Consider the following 17,457-nt stretch of genomic DNA (forward strand, 5'->3'; position numbering starts at 1 on the left):
CCTTCTTTTTTTTCTTGGTTTGCTGGGGAGTAGGAGAGCCATGAGTATTTGGGGGCCACTGGGTCTGGGAAGGTAGAACTATTCTAGCCTTTGAACTGTGATGTGAATCAGTACGGTGGTTTATTTTATACCTAAAACCTAGCAGGAGTTGGCAGCACCCTAGAAATGAGAACTTGGGGTGCGAGTGGAGTCAAGATGGGGGATATAAAGAACTTAAGGGCCAGAGCAGGGTAGGGGTCTAAGGGATGTACTGAGGCCACACACACAGGGTTGGGGACAGGAAGCACGGCTCTAAAAATACCTGTGCAAAGCTGAGTATGGTTGTGCATTTGGTACTTCTCGCTACTCAAAGGGTGAAGAGAATCAAAACTCAAGAGCTAGCCTGAGCTGCACAGAATTTCGCAGCCAGCTTGGATGACTCAATAGGTCTCTGCTCAAATATAAAGAAAATGTTGAAGATGTAGTTCAGTGGGAGAGAAAGTGAGCAGCATACACAAAGCCCTAGATTTAGTACCCAGCACTGGAAAAGAAGAAAATAAAATAAAATGTGCCCAAAGTAAGCCTTTGGCTTTTCTGCCGTTAACAGCCAATGCTGGTGGTTCTTCCCCAGGGGCTACTGCCTAGCTGTGGTCAGCCTCCCAGAGCCACCTTGGTAGGTGTCACAGAAACAGCTTTGTAAAGAACACCTTTGTTACCCACAGGCAGTACTGCTCCTGCTACCTTACTTAAGCTGATACCTAGTTCTGCAGTGGCTGGAACTAGGCTCCAGCTCTTTGTCAGATCTCTGTTGGAAAATACATTCAGGGCTCCACTGTGGCAGAAGTCCTGGACAGACTCACCCGAAGCACAGCTGCCCTTGCTGGCTCCATGCAGCAAGTTCATGCACACATTTCCCGAAGTAGGCATTCAGACCCCTCATCTGTCTCCAAATACGCACCTCAGCACACTGTCTACACTTAAGACAGCAGAGGTTAGGCACGCTCGCGCGCACGTACCAGCAGTCCCAGAATGTTTAGAGCACAGAGTCCCAAGTGTAGAAGTGGGCAGGAAACCCTATCAACACGGCGTGCAGTTGAACTACGGGATAATTATGCTCTTCATGACATACACTCTTGCTCCAAACAACAGGATAAATTGGTTTTATTGCATCCTTGTTTTTCTTTCAGTTCCTTCGAACTCCCATATACCCCCTCACTGGAAAATAAACAGCGTAGAAATCTCCCAACCAAGATTCCTCTTCCAACTACACTAACAAGTGGATCCAAATCACGAAATTCCCAGAAAACAAAAGGTATTGTCAGGTTGATTACAGAGATGTTTTCGTGATTCATTGTTTTCATAACTGTCGAGTGGCTGGTAGTCAGTCACTAGCTGCTAGTTGTATTATGAAGCCAAGGCCATGTTGAGGATTCAGTGAAGCAGACTCGGGAAAGCAAACCCTCCCCATTAACTTTCCTTTCTGATTCTGTGCAGGTACAAATAAGTTAGTGGACAACAGGCCAGCTGGCCTCTCGAAATTCCTCCCCAGCAGTCAAGAACTGGGGAGTACCAGTAGCTCCGAGGGTGAAAAGGACTCTCCCCCACCGGAGTGGGACGCTGTGCCAGTTCACAAGCCCAGCAGCTGTAAGTAGGGGGTAGCAGCCGCTGTGTTCCAGGAGCTGCCCCCAGCTCCAGATGCTGCAGGCTGGGGGTGTTTTCAGAAGAGATCGTTGTGGGTGGCCCCACGACAGCCAACTCAACTAGCCAGCAAGAGCCCAGAGTGCATCTGTCTGGCCAGGAGCAAGGAATGCTGTTGGAGACTGGGGTGTTTACACCAGAGAAAGTAATAGAGGATTCACAATAGGGCTCTTTGCTCCAGGGAGCTGGTGTGTCAACACACCTTTCTCTGGCTAGGGTGGAGAGTGACTGTCCAAAGGTGCTTTGCTTTCTAGGAGCACTGCCTGGGGGTCCTCGTGTGACTCCACAGAGTGCAGTGCTCTGCAGAGATGCATTCACTCCCATCTCCTTACACACCCTGTGTGCGCGTTTCTCACCCCCTTCCTGGCCTTACCTCAGATTTGGTAAGCCCACTCTACTAAAGTGAGGTGCAAATCTCACTCGTCCTTTCAGCCTGACATGGAGACCAAAGAACCAAGGAAAGGAGGTCCTAGAGAGTAGTTCTCAGCCTGTGTGCTGCAGTCGCTTCGGGGTTGAACAACCCTTTCCCAGGGGCCACACATCAGATATTGACATTACGATTTATAGTAGTAGAAAAGTGAGTTATAAAGTAGCAGTGAGCATAATTTTGTGGTTGGGGTCACTCCACCATGAAGAACTGTATTAAAGGGTCACAGCACCAGGAAGGTTGAGAACCACTGTCCTAAGGGTCTGGGGAGACAGACTGTCCCAGCTCTACACTGACCATCCCTCACCGTTGTGTGAGAGCAGACCTGCACTGGCTGCTTTGTGCCGAGGAGGAAATGAGAAGCAGAGGCACAGTCGGGTTGAGTAGTGAAGGTGAAGAGGAGGCATGGGTACCCGAAGCGCTGGGTCAGCTGAGGGGGAAGAAGCTGGGCATTGAGGTGAGGTGCTCACCAAGCACGCCGCCTCTACCCTTGCACCTAAATGCATGAACCATTCAAAAATGCTCCATGGAGTCTGGTGGTGCCACAGTTTGCCCTCAGACTGTCCTTACCTTTTCGAAGGTAGGGAGAAGTACAAGTCTGGTCATTCAGGAGGTCCTGAACTAGTGGTACATACCTATTGGGAAAATGATTGTCTCCTTAGAGTTCCCTGGAACTCTGGGACCTTCCTTTGCACCAAGGAAGCAGAATCGTGCTCCCCAGGTCCCGTTTCAGAGGACTGTTCTGAGGCTAGTAGGTGAAGCTCTTTGACGTATCTGAACAGATCTGTGGAACTGAGCACCAGAGAAGGGGGTGCCAGCCTTCTAGACACTAGACAGCAGTTAGCCACAGTGGGAAGGCCATAGGCCCCAGCTCCATGGGATTGCTGGCCTCAGCAGGGAAGCAGTGAGAGAAGCAGGATGAGTGCCCAAACTTCTGCCAAGTCCTCCTCGGCCAGAGCTCCAGGTGCCAAGGCCTGTGTCTGTACAGCGCCTTTGTGCTTTTCCAGCTAGAGAAGACCTTGGCCTGGTCCCAAGCCCTGTAACCTGCTCTCCCCACCTCTCTCACTGCATAGCTCCACCAGGGCTGTGCTGCCTCTGACGTGGGCAGAGGAGCCAGAAGAGTGTCCAGTTGATGCTGTCACTGTCCTTTGTGACACCTCCACTGCCTTAGCTCACATTCTTCCTGCTCCTCCCTTTGAGCGTCCATCTTTCTTCGGTCTCACCTCTAAGTGTATGTTAGCAGGACACTGCTGACTTCAGAGCCCTTGGGTCGTCCCACTGCGTCTGAGTTAGGACAAAGCAGTTGTCACAGGCACTGTGTCCCGTGTATAATGGGTCAGTATCCACCTGGCAGCCCTTAGCTGGAGCTTCGTCTTGGTGAGGTTTCTATTGCTGTGATGAAACACTATGACCATAAGCGACTTGGGGGGGGGGGGGGGCGTATTTTCTTACACTTCACATCACGGTCTGTCTTCAAAAGCAGTCATGGCAGGAACTCAAGCTGGACAGGAACCAGGGAGCAGGAGCTGATGCAGAGGCCATGGAGAGGAGTACTGCTTGCGGCCTTGCTCTCTGTCTGATTTGTTGAGCATCCCCAACCTTCTCAGGGGTAGGGGATAGTACCTGAAGCCAAAGGTTCTCTCACTGCATGAAGTGATGAGTATTGGCCTCCTCTCTTCTCCAGCTTCAGGCCTTATTCCAGAAGGCTTGTCTGACCTCCTCAGTTTCATTCCATCTGCATTTGTCAAGTGCACCTGCCCTGCTGGGCCTGTCCATACCAGCTTCCGTAGGGCAGCGCTCAGGAGAAACAAGCCAGCAGAGGGCGCTAGTCAGCTTTCCTGCCGCTGTCACAAAATAGCTGTCTGGGCTCCGAGTGGCAGGCCCACAGGCAGCTGACTGTTGCTTTTAGGTTTATAGCAAAGCAGGAAGCATGACAGAAGGGTGTAGCAGAGCTGCTCAACTCTTGGCGGCTGGAAGCAGAGAGAAGAGGGTCTAGGGAGAGATGAACCCTTCAAGGTATCACCCCGCTTCCTAACAGGAAGTTACTAGATTAACAGTCTGTTCAGCTGTTAATCCACGGACAGCCCTCACACTGAACACTGCTGCTGGACCAAACCTCCAACACTTTCCTCCCCAGCCATGCCAGAGCATAGGCTGCACCAGTATTGACCTTTCACCAGGCAAGGTCAGAGAAGGGGCCACAAGAAGTGAACAGGGAAGGAGCTGAGCATTTGTACAGAAGTCACCCTTCAACAGCAGGGTGTCAGATGAGCACTGGGTGTGCACAGCAGTGTGTCAGATGAGCACTGGGTGTGGACAGCAGCAGTGTGTCAGATGAGCACTGGGTGTGAACATCAGCAGGGCAACAACAGAGCAGCCGGCCACCTTTGTGGCCAAGAGTGAAGGTGGACAGGCTGCAGGCTAAGGAACGAGAAACGGTGTCAGTGCCACTGGCATGGAATCCGCACAGAGCAGTCTGTAGTTCCAGAAGCAGGGCAGACTCGGGGGAGGGCGGGGAGGGGGCACTGGAGCCTGTGGGGTGCTGTGCAGAGCTGGGCGGAGCCCCCCCATGCACCACCATTAGGAACAGCACCAGGTGCGCACAATAGTGGTGTGAAGTGATAGATTTTCTGTTAATTACTCCTGTTTCCAGTTGAGTGCAGACATGGCATCAGAGTAGTTTTCTAAAGTGTTTAAAGCAGCTGGATAGACGTTCTGTTTAAGGCCCAAGAATACATACACTGAGAGCTCGCAGCCTCGTAGACCAGGCCACAGCTGCCCCTTCACACTGAGGCTGAGAGAAGGAATCTCGTTGGACTTGAGGACAAGTGCGCTTTACTTGCTGCAAGTTTAGCCCTGGGAGAAGGCCCAGCCTCCCTCGGGTGGGTCCCCAGGCAGTGGCTTCAGCTGCGCATGGGGTGGCAGTGAAGAGGGCGACTACCCTGTCCTTCATTTGTGGAGCAAGCGCCTGCATTCCCTGAAAGCCCAGGGCACAGAGAGATTCGAATCTCCCCTCTCTTTGGCACCCCTGAAGGGAACGCACAAGAGGCTCCCTTTGTGTTCTTTACAGAAGCACTTGAATTTCAGTTTTAGAATATCGACAATAACTGATTTTGAAGAGTCCAGATTAAAATGTCACATTCATGGGGCCTTTTGCTCTTTTCCAGCCACTGACAGTCTTTACAAGCTGTCTCTGCAAACCCTCAATGCGGACATTTTCTTAAAACACCACCAGACCTCACCAACACCGGCCTCCTCTCCATCTCCGCCCACCGCTCCCTGCCCGTTCACATCCCGTGGCAGCTACAGCAGCATTGTCAACAGCTCCAGCAGGTAGGCCCACGCCAGCACCCGGTTGTCACGGTGACACTAAGCAGCAGCCACACCCTCAGCCTGGCAGACCCATTTTCCATCCTTAGGTCCCTTACCTGGGGTTAGCTCTTCCTGTTAGAGGTTCCTGACCCAGCAGTGATCTTACTCTGTCCATGCACAAGTCTGTTAAGTGTTCTAGAATTGTGTTCTCATCCAAGAGCCAGGCAAGCTTTAACCTAAAGGACAGAGCAGTGACTTGAAGACACCGGTTATTGACTTTGGCTTGGTAGCTAGAAGGATTTGTCACCGTGTGTAAGGTGCTGTGTGACATGTGCTCAGAGGCAGGTGACGTCCCTCTGTACCAACCCCATCTCAGTACCGCACAGGCTTTAGTTCCTGCTGCCAGGCTGCTCCCATAGTGGTCAGCGGAGGCAGTGGCCAACAGAACAGTGCGGGGGGCCCTCACTGTTTGTAACCATGTCCCGGGGAAGGAGGCCTGAGAACGGACCTGTCCTGTTTGTCAGCACCACCACTTAGCTGACAGCTTTCTTTGCTAAGTGGCCTCCTTCAGAGTCTTCAAAATGTGGTCTCCACCTTTTCCGTCCCTCAATTGTGATGCCCGCCTTGGTCTTTCCTAGCTTCCCATTTCCTGTGTTTCCCCTCATTTGCTGTGTGATTAAGCTGTCTTGGGCCCCAGAACACGTTCACAGGGCTTCGCTGTGTTCTGAGCCATCCTGGGCTGTCATCCCTGGGTCTGGAGCAGCAGAATCCCGCTCCCACCCAAGAAGGTGCCTGACGCTCTCCGCTGTAGGCACCAACAGTGAGGGCGCTCTCTCTGCTTCTTCCTCAAGTGACTCAAAGGCAAAGCAGCCCAGTGGAGGCAAGAGCAAGCTGACAAAGGCGGCCTCTCTCCCGGGCAAGAACGGCAACCCCACCTTTGCTGCAGTCACTGCAGGCTATGACAAGAGCCCGGGTGAGGACCGGCTGCCACACCTGAACAGTGGGCGTGACGGGTGGGCTTTGTCCAGCTCTGCCCTGCACTAATGCTCAATCCTTGTTGCAGGAGGGAATGGCTTTGCTAAAATTTCTTCAAGCAAATCAGATTTTCCCAGCAGCCTTGGCATTTCACACATCCCTGTTGATAGTGATGGCTCAGACAGGTAAGTGCCCACCCTTCATCCGTCAGAGGTTGCCATTCCCTGGGTCAGGTGGGCATCTTTCCTAATGGCACACAGCAGCCACTGTGTGGGTCTGCCTTTGTCGTCCTGTCCTTGGAAAGCTGTGGTGGGCCCACTTCACTCACCGTCATCCGTTGTCTTATTTTCCCCTTTGAACATTCAGCTCGGGTTTGTGGAGTCCTGTCAGCAATCCAAGCAGCCCTGACTTCACCCCCCTCAATTCGTTCTCGGCCTTTGGCAATTCTTTTAATCTAACAGGTGGTAAGTATTTAACCCTAGGTCTTTCTGTAGGTCGGAAGCCTAGAGACAGGAAGTCTGTTTGGCGTGTGAGTGACACTTTGTAGAGGGGAAACGGCTGCGGTCTGGGCAGGGGTATCTTTTTCACTTCATCAGCCGATAAGCTATGTGCAGCTCTCGAGGGTGCGGGTTGTGGAGGGCTTCTGGGAAACACAACACAGCCGCCATGTGGAGGGTCCTCTCTGATAGCCCCGCTCAGGGCACGGCAGGACACAGTGCACACGTGCCTGTCGGTCGGCCTGCGCTCCAGAGCATGTGCCTTAGAGCTTCTAAGGGGACTCCGGTGTGAAGTCGACCTCTACATGTGCCAGGCACAGTGTGAGTTCGAATTAGCCACAAGGTCCGTGGTGGACCGCTGCATCCTGACGTCATCTAGTGATGGGTTCAATGTCCAGATTGTGTGCCATGTGTGTAGTTCTTGAGAACATCCCAGACCACCACAGGATGTGGGGGGAGCTGACGAGGTGTGTGCCGCTGAAGTGCATGGCACTGAGTGACTCTCATCCCAGTGACCGCAGGGGCACTCGGCCCACCCTCTATTTCTGCAGTTTTCAGCAAACTCGGACTGCCGAGATCCTGCAGTCAATCATCCCAGAGAAGTTGGAATGAGTTCAGCAGTGGCCCCTCCTACCTTTGGGACTCTCCAGCGACAGACCCCAGCCCTTCCTGGCCAGCCAGTTCCAGCTCACCAACCCACACAGCCACTGTGAGTACTCCAGCCCCAGCCCTCTTGGTCATTACCGGTGTTGCCCTTGGACTGTGGTTACAGTCACAAGCAGCAGACACCGTGGGTAGGAAGGGGGCCGCGTTCTCGGGTTCCACTGTTTCTCAGGTTCTGTCCATGCCCACTGTGCTCTTCACGAGCATGAATCAGGACGTCCTGAGAAAACTGAGCAGTGTGGTTCAGGCCCTCCTTACAGATTCCTTACAGATCTGTCGTGTGCAGCCTATTCCCTCCGGGGAGCTAGAGCACAGGTGTGATGTGACCCTGGCTGGCTGAGGCTCCAGCTGCCGGCTGGCCCGCTCCTCCCTCCCACAGCAAGCTGGGAAGTTCTGAAAAGCACTCACCTTTCAGCTCCTCTTTACATTTGCTCCTAACTAAATTTTCTGCAAAGACTGTGTCCCAAATGGTCCTCTTGCCAAGAAAATAATGGATTCATCCTTCACAAAACGGTGGCAGAAAAATGTGATACACCTGCACCTTTGCCTCAGAAACCCCTAAATCACACATGCATGGTAGATGGGGGTGCACACGCTTCACAGGCTGTTAAAGAGCCCAAAGCTCGCCGGGCGGTGGTGGCGCACGCCTTTAATCCCAGCACTCGGGAGGCAGAGCCAGGCGGATCTCTGTGAGTTCGAGGCCAGCCTGGTCTCCAAAGCGTGTACCAGGAAAGGCGCAAAGCTACACAGAGAAACCCTGTCTCGAAAAACCAAAAAAAAAAAAAAAAAAGAGCCCAAAGCTTGTCTCCTTGGTAACAGTCTGGCATCAGTTTCCATAGCACCTCAACCGTTCCTAAAAGGCGGCCACCAAATTCTCTGCACACATCGGGTGGTCGTTCTGTTGCTGGGCCTTTGCAAGCCACTTTCCCACCCCACTTGTTTAGCTTTGCGCCTTGATTCAAGTCAGGACCCACCCAGGTCTGTGCCCCAGAGATACCCATGCATAAAAAGCAGGCTGGCTGTACTGGGTCCACCAGCTGGCCTTCACCAGCCTTCCTAAAATGCCACAGCACATACCCAGACCCGCTGTGTCTAAATAAATATACAGAATATGCTTTAAAATAAACAAAACTGAGAGAAGTCTGTGGGCCACTCCATTCATGTATGATCTTGTGTGTGAGCCTCAACACTTCCCCTGCCTGCCTGCCAGGCCCACCTCCTACTCACTGTGGGTGTTTCTGTTCTGTCACAGTCCATCCTTGGCAACACCAGTGGCCTGTGGTCCACCACTCCGTTCAGCAGCTCGATCTGGTCCAGCAACCTCAACAGCGCTCTCCCGTTCACCACTCCAACAAACACACTGTCAAGCATCAGTCTCATGGGCTCAGAAAACTCCACCACTGCCCACGCTCCTTCCGCCTCTGGTCCAGCTGACGACTTGGGACAGACCTACAACCCCTGGCGGATATGGAGCCCCACAATCGGAAGAAGAAGCTCTGACCCTTGGTCTAATTCGCACTTCCCTCATGAAAATTAAGCAAAAAACAAAAGTGGGGGCCCCTCATCTAGATCATGATATGCCAGTTCCAAGACAGCTTCTGAAGGCCCTGACTGCTGTTGCTTCCCTCCCCCGCCCCCCCTCCTCTTTGCAGGGCAGGCTTGTTCCACTCGCTTCTTCCAGATCTTTCTTGCAATTATGATACTCTGAGATTTGCTGTTGTGCTTGTAGACAAAGGTCTGGACTCAGCCACAAACTTCTACAACCTGTCCATCTGAAATCTTGACTCGCCCAGTTCCCCACCTGTCTCTTCCCTGCTTTCTTTATCTGTAAGAACACAAATTTGGCATTACAGTTAAGGGAATAATTTGAGTTGATTGACATGTCCTGGCATGTGACAATTTTACTAAATTACCAAGTTTGGTTTTTAATAATTTCACAATATTATGCGCCAAGATCTAATTTTAAAAATGTATGAGGACTTTGTGCTGAAAATACAGAGTATTTTTTTAAAGTAAGGCTATCTTGGTTTAAAAGCAGACTACAGAAACATGTAAGCCAGCCTAAGAACAATGGCTGAATGTAAAGCATCCAGTGGAGACCACACGCATTTTCTGTGCTGTTTGTACTTGAGGTATGTACCATTTGTATACCTGAATTTATTTTAAAGATGAACTGAAATGCACATAGCCAAGTCTTGACATAACAAGATTGTGTATTTCTTAAATACAACTTTGTGTTGTACTTTGAAATAAATGCTTTTTTCAAAAGCCTCGAATTGTTTTGTTCTATTTTCTTAACACACAAGATGCTTTTCACACCACGGTGGGCCATGGTGTCATTGCATGGCCCTCTGGGGTGGATAGGTTTAAAGAATTATGTGGTTTCTCATGGCTACAGGCAGCTGTGGTCTCCTAAAATCCCCTGATAACTATGGAGGATCCCTGATAGAAAATTACCTGAAGCCTGTTTGGATTCCTCCAGGGAGAGGCTTTTCCTCCACCTCTAACCAAAACAGAGCAGCCTAAAAACCAAGTGGCTAACACCCTTGACCACTCCTGGGTCAGCACGCATCTGAAGCCTCGGGATCCCCACGCTGCACTCAGCTTCTAAGAGGCTCTGAAGTCCCATCTGGCACCACTCAACTCACCCTTCTCAAAAAGGGGCTCGTGCCAGCTCGCCACTGCATGCTGTGACAGCGTTTCCTGACACAGGAGTGTGGTGACAGGAAATCCTGTGGCTTAAGAAAACAAGGGAAGAAGTAGAGGCTGGGTGGATAAAGCGCTGTAGCTGAGTTCAGGTCCCCAGGATCGCCACAACCCACATGTGCAAAGGCAGGTGCGGTGGCCAGACCACCTGGAATCCCTGTGCTGAGAGGCAGACACACTGAACCCCCAGGACCAGCTGCACTAGCCAAAGGATGAGGTCCAGGGTCAGTGAGAAACCTGCCTTAGCAAATAAAGGGGACCATGAAGAAAGATGCCTGACATACCTCCTCGTATGCATGCGCACACGCGCACACACACACACACGTACTATACATACATATCACACATGTACAGGTGTGTACCACAAGAAGCAGATATAAGGGAGAAGTTGGTCACAGGAAAGGCCTGAGATCACCTGCAGGAATGCCCCGTGTTGCATGTCTGTACTTGGGGGCAGTTGATGGGGGCGAGGGGGTGGGGGAGCAGTTAGAAGGAGCCATTTACCCACCAGGATAGAAAACCTTCAGCATTTTAGATGCTGGCTGGCTGGCTGGCTGGCTGGCTGGCTGGCAAGCAGCACCATGTAGGAACTTCAGCACATGCCTTGTGCCACAGGCCCCAGAACCAACCGTAGAAGAGGCAGAGTCTAGAAGGCCCAAAAGAAAGGTGTGCACACACCTAAGACGTTTTTCTTTTTAACAAGTTGTTGACCCTTTTCCAACGGTAAGTATTTCTCCAGAAAGAACACAGGCAGCGAGGGGCAGCACACCACAGCTCTCACTCCCGCTCCTAAGCTCCCTGGAGGCCCTTCCTGCTCCGGTGTACCTTTCTTGTCTCTTTCTGGGATCTTACAAACTTGCTGGGTAACAGCTGCTGAGCAAGTGTTCTGAGGCCAGGTACACGGAGAAGAAATCAAGCAGCCTTCGATGGGCAATGCAGTTAAGCCATCCTGTAGCGTCCTTGGGAATCCAGCCTTCCCAGCTTTTCGTGGAAGTTCACCAGAACCAACAAGACCACTACAAGTTGCCACTTAGGGCCGCTGGGCTTCCTGTACAGCTAGTGCTGGGCGGCAGAGCCGCTCCCAGGTCTCGTCGACTGGGTTGTCAGCAGGGCATCTTGTGCACTTGCAAAATGAGGGTGGATTCAAAGTGTACAGTCTCTACACCAAGGGAAGAGTGAAGGTCTGCACAGGTGAAGCAGCGTCACACAAACGGAAGGGCTGGAGGGGTGGATGGCTCAGCAGTTAGTGCTCGCTGCCCTTTCAACCACATGTAACTCCAGCTCCAAGGATCCTACAGCCTATTGGCATCTGCTGCCATACACACATGCCCATACAATCACACACATGAACACAAAAAGTAAATCTTATAAAAAAAAAAAAAAAAAAAGATAAATGTTAACCAGAAAGTTCTACTTTGTTTGGGGTACAGTAGGGATCCAACTTGCTTGCTCTTAAGAATCCCTTGAGGCCCAGGCGGTGGTGGCTCATGCCTTTAATCCCAGCACTCGGGAGGCAGAGCCAGGTGGATCTCTGTGAGTTCGAGGCCAGCCTGGTCTACAGAGCGAGATCCAAGACAGGCACCAAAGCTACACAGAGAAACCCCGTTTCCAAAAACAAACAAACAAACTTCCCTGAGGTTGCCAAATTTTTCCCGTTTTTCAGTTGCCCTTTGACCCCATGCGATGCCCCTTGGCTGACTGAGGAATACCATACAGTTGTAAAAAGGAAAACCGGGGGTTGCAGCTGTTGCCCATGTTTCTCCAGATGTTTCCAGCAGCGTGTATCTGAGCAAGGCAGGTGTGCAGGTGTGCTCAGCACCCACCCCCAGGCTGAGAGCTAGATTTTGAGATGGAAGGACAATGAAAAAATCAGGCAGAGACCTGGTAGCGTCTCTATCGCTATATATAAGAGGCAAAATAGCCTGGCATTTACCACCCAGCTCCACAGCCGGAAGGGGGTGGGGGTGGGGGGAGGGTGTCTCTCTCCTGGGAGGGGGACCTCCAACATGTCTGCGGGCATTTCCACCCTCAGGCTTTCAGCCACTTCCAGGGTAACCTGAGATCTGGGCAATGGCTGCTCTGGAAAAGGATCTCCTCATGTCACCTTTCAGTGGCCTCAAAGATGCCACACACCAAACCGTCTGAAGAAGGGCACCACTGCCTGAGTCTGGGTGGCTCTGGGCATCAGAAACCCGCAAAGTCACACATCCCACTGGGACCCTGCCTGCACTGGCCCGGTGGGTAGCTGCCGCTAAAACCCAACGTGGAGCAGCAGAGCAACTGTGAACCACGCCCATGAGTGTCCTACACTGCAGTGGATTCGGGTACGACAGTGGAGGACGCCGCCCTCAGAACCAGAAGGTAGGGAGCTCATCCGGTAGGCCAACGGCATGTCCTGTGTCCCAGGCAGCACTGGCCACCCCTCCCCCATGCCATGCTCTAGCACCTATTGTTGCCACAGGGATGTCCTGAGTGCCTTTGAGCAACACCACACACAGGCCCACACGGGTTGCCAAGGGCAACTTGGCCCAGCTCTCAAGGGGCCTGCTCCAGGTGCCCACCACAGCAGACAGAATCGGGATAAAAGCCAGGTCCACCTTTCTGATCTAAAGGGGCGCGTGGCACAGGTTGCTCTAAGACGAGCTTTCCTTAGCTCTAGTGGAGGTCCCAGACCTGACAGAAACTGCCACTGAGGCAGGAGAGAGGAGGGCCGTGATCACTGCTGCCTCTCTAGCCATGCAGCTCCCACTGACACAGAAAGAGACATACACACACACATGCTCTGACACACACTAACACACTCGTACACACACATACACACACATGCTCTGACACACACACTAACACACTCATGCACACACAGACATACACACACATGCTCTTGACACACACTAAAACACTCGTGCACACACAGACATACACACACATGCTCTGACACACACACTAACACACTCATGCACACACATACACACACATGCTCTTGACACACACTAAAACACTCGTGCACACACAGACATACACACACATGCTCTGACACACACACTAACACACTCATGCACACACATACACACACATGCTCTGACACACACACAACACACTCATGCACACACAGACATGCACACACATGCTCTGACACACACACTAACACACTCGTGCACACACAGACATACACACACATTCACATAGACATCACACTCATGCACCTGTTCCATCACTCACTGTCAAGACTGGATGTGACAGTCCCTCAGGGTGGGTGCTGACGCTCCCCTTACTCCTCCCACCATGCAGTATCTGGATCCACAGCATCAGTGCCTCAGAGGCTGACAGCAGCGGATGGAGCTAACATCAGAGGACACCCCCACCCCATGTGGGGCAGCACTCCCTCTGTAGGAGTGGCCACACTAGGCGCCCCCCACCCCCACGGCTGTCTACACCACATGGGGCTGCACCCCTATGTTCTCCACTCTCCCATGGAATGCAAAGATGGCCAGTTCCCCAGTTCTACCACCGAGCCCGCTGTATCCCAAATCACCAACCACAGCCCGAAAAGCTACACTGTGGTGTCCGGCTAGGATTAAAACCAGCCCTGTATAAGCCAGTATTTCAAGAAACATCTGCAGGAGGAAGTTAACCCACGAAAGCGGAAGCGGTGCTTGGCTCCAGGGATGTCCAAGAAATGAGGAAAGTCCTGCAGGACAGTGTTGGGCAGAGACTCCACCTATTAGCAGCAGAGCTGACTCCAGGACTTGGAGGCTCCCTTGCTTTGCTTCTTGTTGCTGTGATAACACACTGACCAAGACATCCTGGAGGGGAAGGCTTTGTTTGGCTCACACCCCCAGGTCACAGACTGCATTAGTCAGGGTTCTCTAGAGGAACAGAACCGAGGAGATCAAGGAAACCAGGAGATCATTCATACATATTGAAGTGTGTGTATATATATATATATACACACACACACACACACACACACACACACACATACATATGAGCCGGGCGGTGGTGGTACACGCCTTTAACCCCAACACTTGGGAGGCAGAGCCAGGCAGATCTCTGTGAGTTCGAGGCCAGCCTGGTCTACAGAGTGAGATCCAGGAAAGGCGCAAAGCTGCACAGAGAAACCTTGTCTTGAAAAACAAACAAACAAAGAAACCATATATGAGAAACTATATTGGACTTCGTCAAGTGAGCTTTGAAACAGTAAGAACGGCAAGTCACATCTGAGCCGCTGAGAACCCAGTATTTAGTCCTTGAAGCTAGGAACCTCAGCAGCCTGAGTTGACCCAGAATCATTGTCTCTCACTGGGGGCGGGGGGGGGGGGGGGGGTCAACAACCCACAGTCACTCAATAGATGAGGTAACAATAGTCCCAGGCTGGCACCAGGATCCCAGGATGTTCTGGAGTGGCTGGTCCTGATCCCATGATGGCGGCTTGGAGACACTGGTGTGGTCAGGGCAGAAACCAGCAGCAACAAATCCACTGGGCGGCCAAAAGGGGGACCGGGGGGGGGGGGGGGGGGGGGGGGGGGGGGGAGAACAGCAAAATAGCTTCTTCTGAAATACCCTTTTCTACCTGAAGATGTCCCCACAACTGAGATGTGTCCTCCCATGTCAATCAGGACAGTTCTTCAGATGAGGCTCCCTACTCGGGTGACTCGAATTTGTGGCAAGTTGACATCAAAACCAACCACAACTCAACATCCATCCTTTAGGGATGTCAGGGCAGGAACTGAAGCAGAGACCATGGAGGAGCCCTGCTGGCTGGCCCAGTCCTTGTGGCTGGCTCAGTTTGCTGTATTATGCAACCCAGGCCCACCTGCCCAGGACGGGCTCCACCCACAATGGGCTGGACCCTCCCACATCAATCATTAATCAAGAAAATGCCCCCCCACCACCACCACCACGACTTGCCAACGATGACAGGCCATCTGTTCAAAGCATTTCCTCAGTGACGGCTTCCTCCTGCCACATGGCTGTAGTTTGCGTCAATTTGACCAAAATTAACCAGCACAGAGGTGAACTGACCTCTGGCCAGGATGTATTCCAAGAGTCAGCTGGCTCACAGGTTTCATCCAGGCAAACGTCCGGGTCTTTGTACCTTCACGGTCACCAACGGACAAGAGGGAGCATGACAATACGAAAATAACCCAGCCCCCTGGGAAACGCTTTCCAAAGGAATCCTGCTTGGGAAGGAGGCGTGGAACCCAGCGGCCCAGCTCAAACTGACGAACAACGTCAAGATGGCTTCATGGACTGGTCAGATAGTCATGCTGTTGGTGACATCCTAGATACAGCTCTAAGGCTGACAGTAACCAGTGGCCCTGTACAAAAGTTTTTTTAAAATGTGTGTGTGTGTGTACTGCCCGAGGTGTTTGACCACCTGGAGCTAGAATTACAGACAGTTGCAAGTCACTCGATGTGGGTGCTGAACTTGGATCCTCTGGAGCACCCCTGATTAATCCCAGCAATCAGGAGGCAGAGGCAGGGGGATCTCTGTGAGTCCCTAACCAGCTAAGGCTGCACAGTGAGACATTGTCTCAAAAAAGGCTGGAGAGATGGCTCAGTGGTTAAGAGCACTTTCTGCTCTTGCTGAGGACCTGGGTTTAGTTCCCAGCACCCACAGTGAGTTCCAGGACAGCTGGGCTGTTACAGAGAAAACCTGTCTCGGAACCTCTCCCCCCAAAAAATCATTTCTGGTTTTGATTTAATAAGGTCCATCTTCGTGGTACTATAAAGGCATTTTTTTAAATAATAGGGAAGAAAGTATTCTAATATTTGAAAATTAAGAAATATACCACCGGGCGGTGGTGGCGCACGCCTTTAATCCCAGCACTCGGGAGGCAGAGCCAGGCGGATCTCTGTGAGTTCGAGGCCAGCCTGGACTACCAAGTGAGTTCCAGGAAAGGCGCAAAGCTACACAGAGAAACCCTGTCTCGAAAAACCAAAAAAAAAAAAAAAAAAAAAAAGAAATATACCTGTAAACTTCTGAAGGGACAAAGTAACAAGAGAATTTTTTAAAGTATTTTTTAAATTTAAATTGTGTGTGAGCACAGGATTGCATGGGGCATTGTCCATTTTCAAAAGTCCTCCATTAGCTCCGACAGAGCTACATTACCCTACATCTTCTAGTCCACTTTCTGACTACAAATTACCCTGCACTAGAGTCCATGTGAGCAAAATACAGTATTTGTCCTTTAAGATCTGGATTATTTCACTTAGCATGATGCTTCAAAGTTCAACCATATTATAGCATGTGATAGAATTTCATTCCTTTTATGGCCAAATAATGCTCCGCTGGATGTTCATAGTGAATTTGGGCTATTTTCCAATTGGTGAAGTAGGCGCATGCATTTTCTCACTCCAACACTCATCACCACACAATTATTATCTCCACTTTTTCTTTGAGAGGCTGGAGAGCATGCTCAGCAGTTAAGAGCTTTTGGGCACCCACACAGTAAAAACAAGAAATAAAGGCAGAAGGGAAACATCACCCACCAGCAGCTACACCCCAAGATATCACACACATACAACCACCAGACTGGCAAACTTCATTTCACCTCCCCAGAAGCAGGCCATGGTCACAGGCTCCCATGGTGAGATGCCTCTCCACCAAGCCCAGGGGTGGCCCACCGCCCTAGCCTAGAGACCACCCCATAGATCAGCCACCAGAGTTCAGAGAAGTGGGACCTGCAGAGCCCCACCCAATCTGCTCACCAGCTGGATCTACACAGTTCAGACCCTCAGCATAACAGGTACTACAGCAACAGGCCCCAAGTGTCCCCCGTGGCCCAAGTCCAAAATAGCTCTCTCTAAAGCCTCGCCACCTCCAGACCCACTTGATCTGAGGCCCCATCCCCGTCCCCACTGGTTGTCTACACCAGCAGTGAGTCTAATCGGTGATGTGAGCCTGGGATCCACTCAGGAGCCTGAGGCAGATGAATCGTGAGTTCCAGGCCAGCTAGAGCTACGCAGTGAAGTCCTGTCTCAAAGACGCAAGAAAGTGCCAGAGATGGAGTTGAGAGTGCTTCCCTAACACGCACAAAGCTCTAGGTTCCTTCCCTGGCACTCCATAAACCTGAGTTTGTGGTCACCTGCCTGGAATCCCACACTCAGGAGGTAGAGGCAGGGGGATCAGAAGTTCAAGGTCATCTTTGAAAACTACACAGTGACTCTGAGTCATGAGACCTGGACTCATTAAAAAAT

General features: G+C 51.6%; 1 protein-coding gene across 1 annotated transcript in view; it reads left to right on the forward strand.

Annotated features, from left to right (window-relative positions):
- Tmem131 (transmembrane protein 131) overlaps positions 1–9,822 on the forward strand; it is a 162,274-nt gene extending 152,452 nt beyond the window's left edge. Inside the window, exons 34-41 of the mRNA XM_052745146.1 lie at positions 1,167–1,291; positions 1,474–1,623; positions 5,272–5,437; positions 6,268–6,389; positions 6,480–6,576; positions 6,758–6,855; positions 7,440–7,597; positions 8,804–9,822. Of these exons, the coding sequence (XP_052601106.1) occupies positions 1,167–1,291; positions 1,474–1,623; positions 5,272–5,437; positions 6,268–6,389; positions 6,480–6,576; positions 6,758–6,855; positions 7,440–7,597; positions 8,804–9,088 (1,201 nt within the window). The 3' untranslated portion in view covers positions 9,089–9,822. The remainder of the gene's footprint in view (positions 1–1,166; positions 1,292–1,473; positions 1,624–5,271; positions 5,438–6,267; positions 6,390–6,479; positions 6,577–6,757; positions 6,856–7,439; positions 7,598–8,803) is intronic.
- The last annotated feature ends 7,635 nt before the right edge of the window (positions 9,823–17,457 follow it).

This window comes from Peromyscus californicus, unplaced genomic scaffold (assembly GCF_007827085.1).
Source record: "Peromyscus californicus insignis strain IS unplaced genomic scaffold, ASM782708v3 Scaffold_19__1_contigs__length_69161282, whole genome shotgun sequence".
Classification (NCBI taxonomy): Eukaryota; Metazoa; Chordata; class Mammalia; order Rodentia; family Cricetidae; genus Peromyscus; species Peromyscus californicus.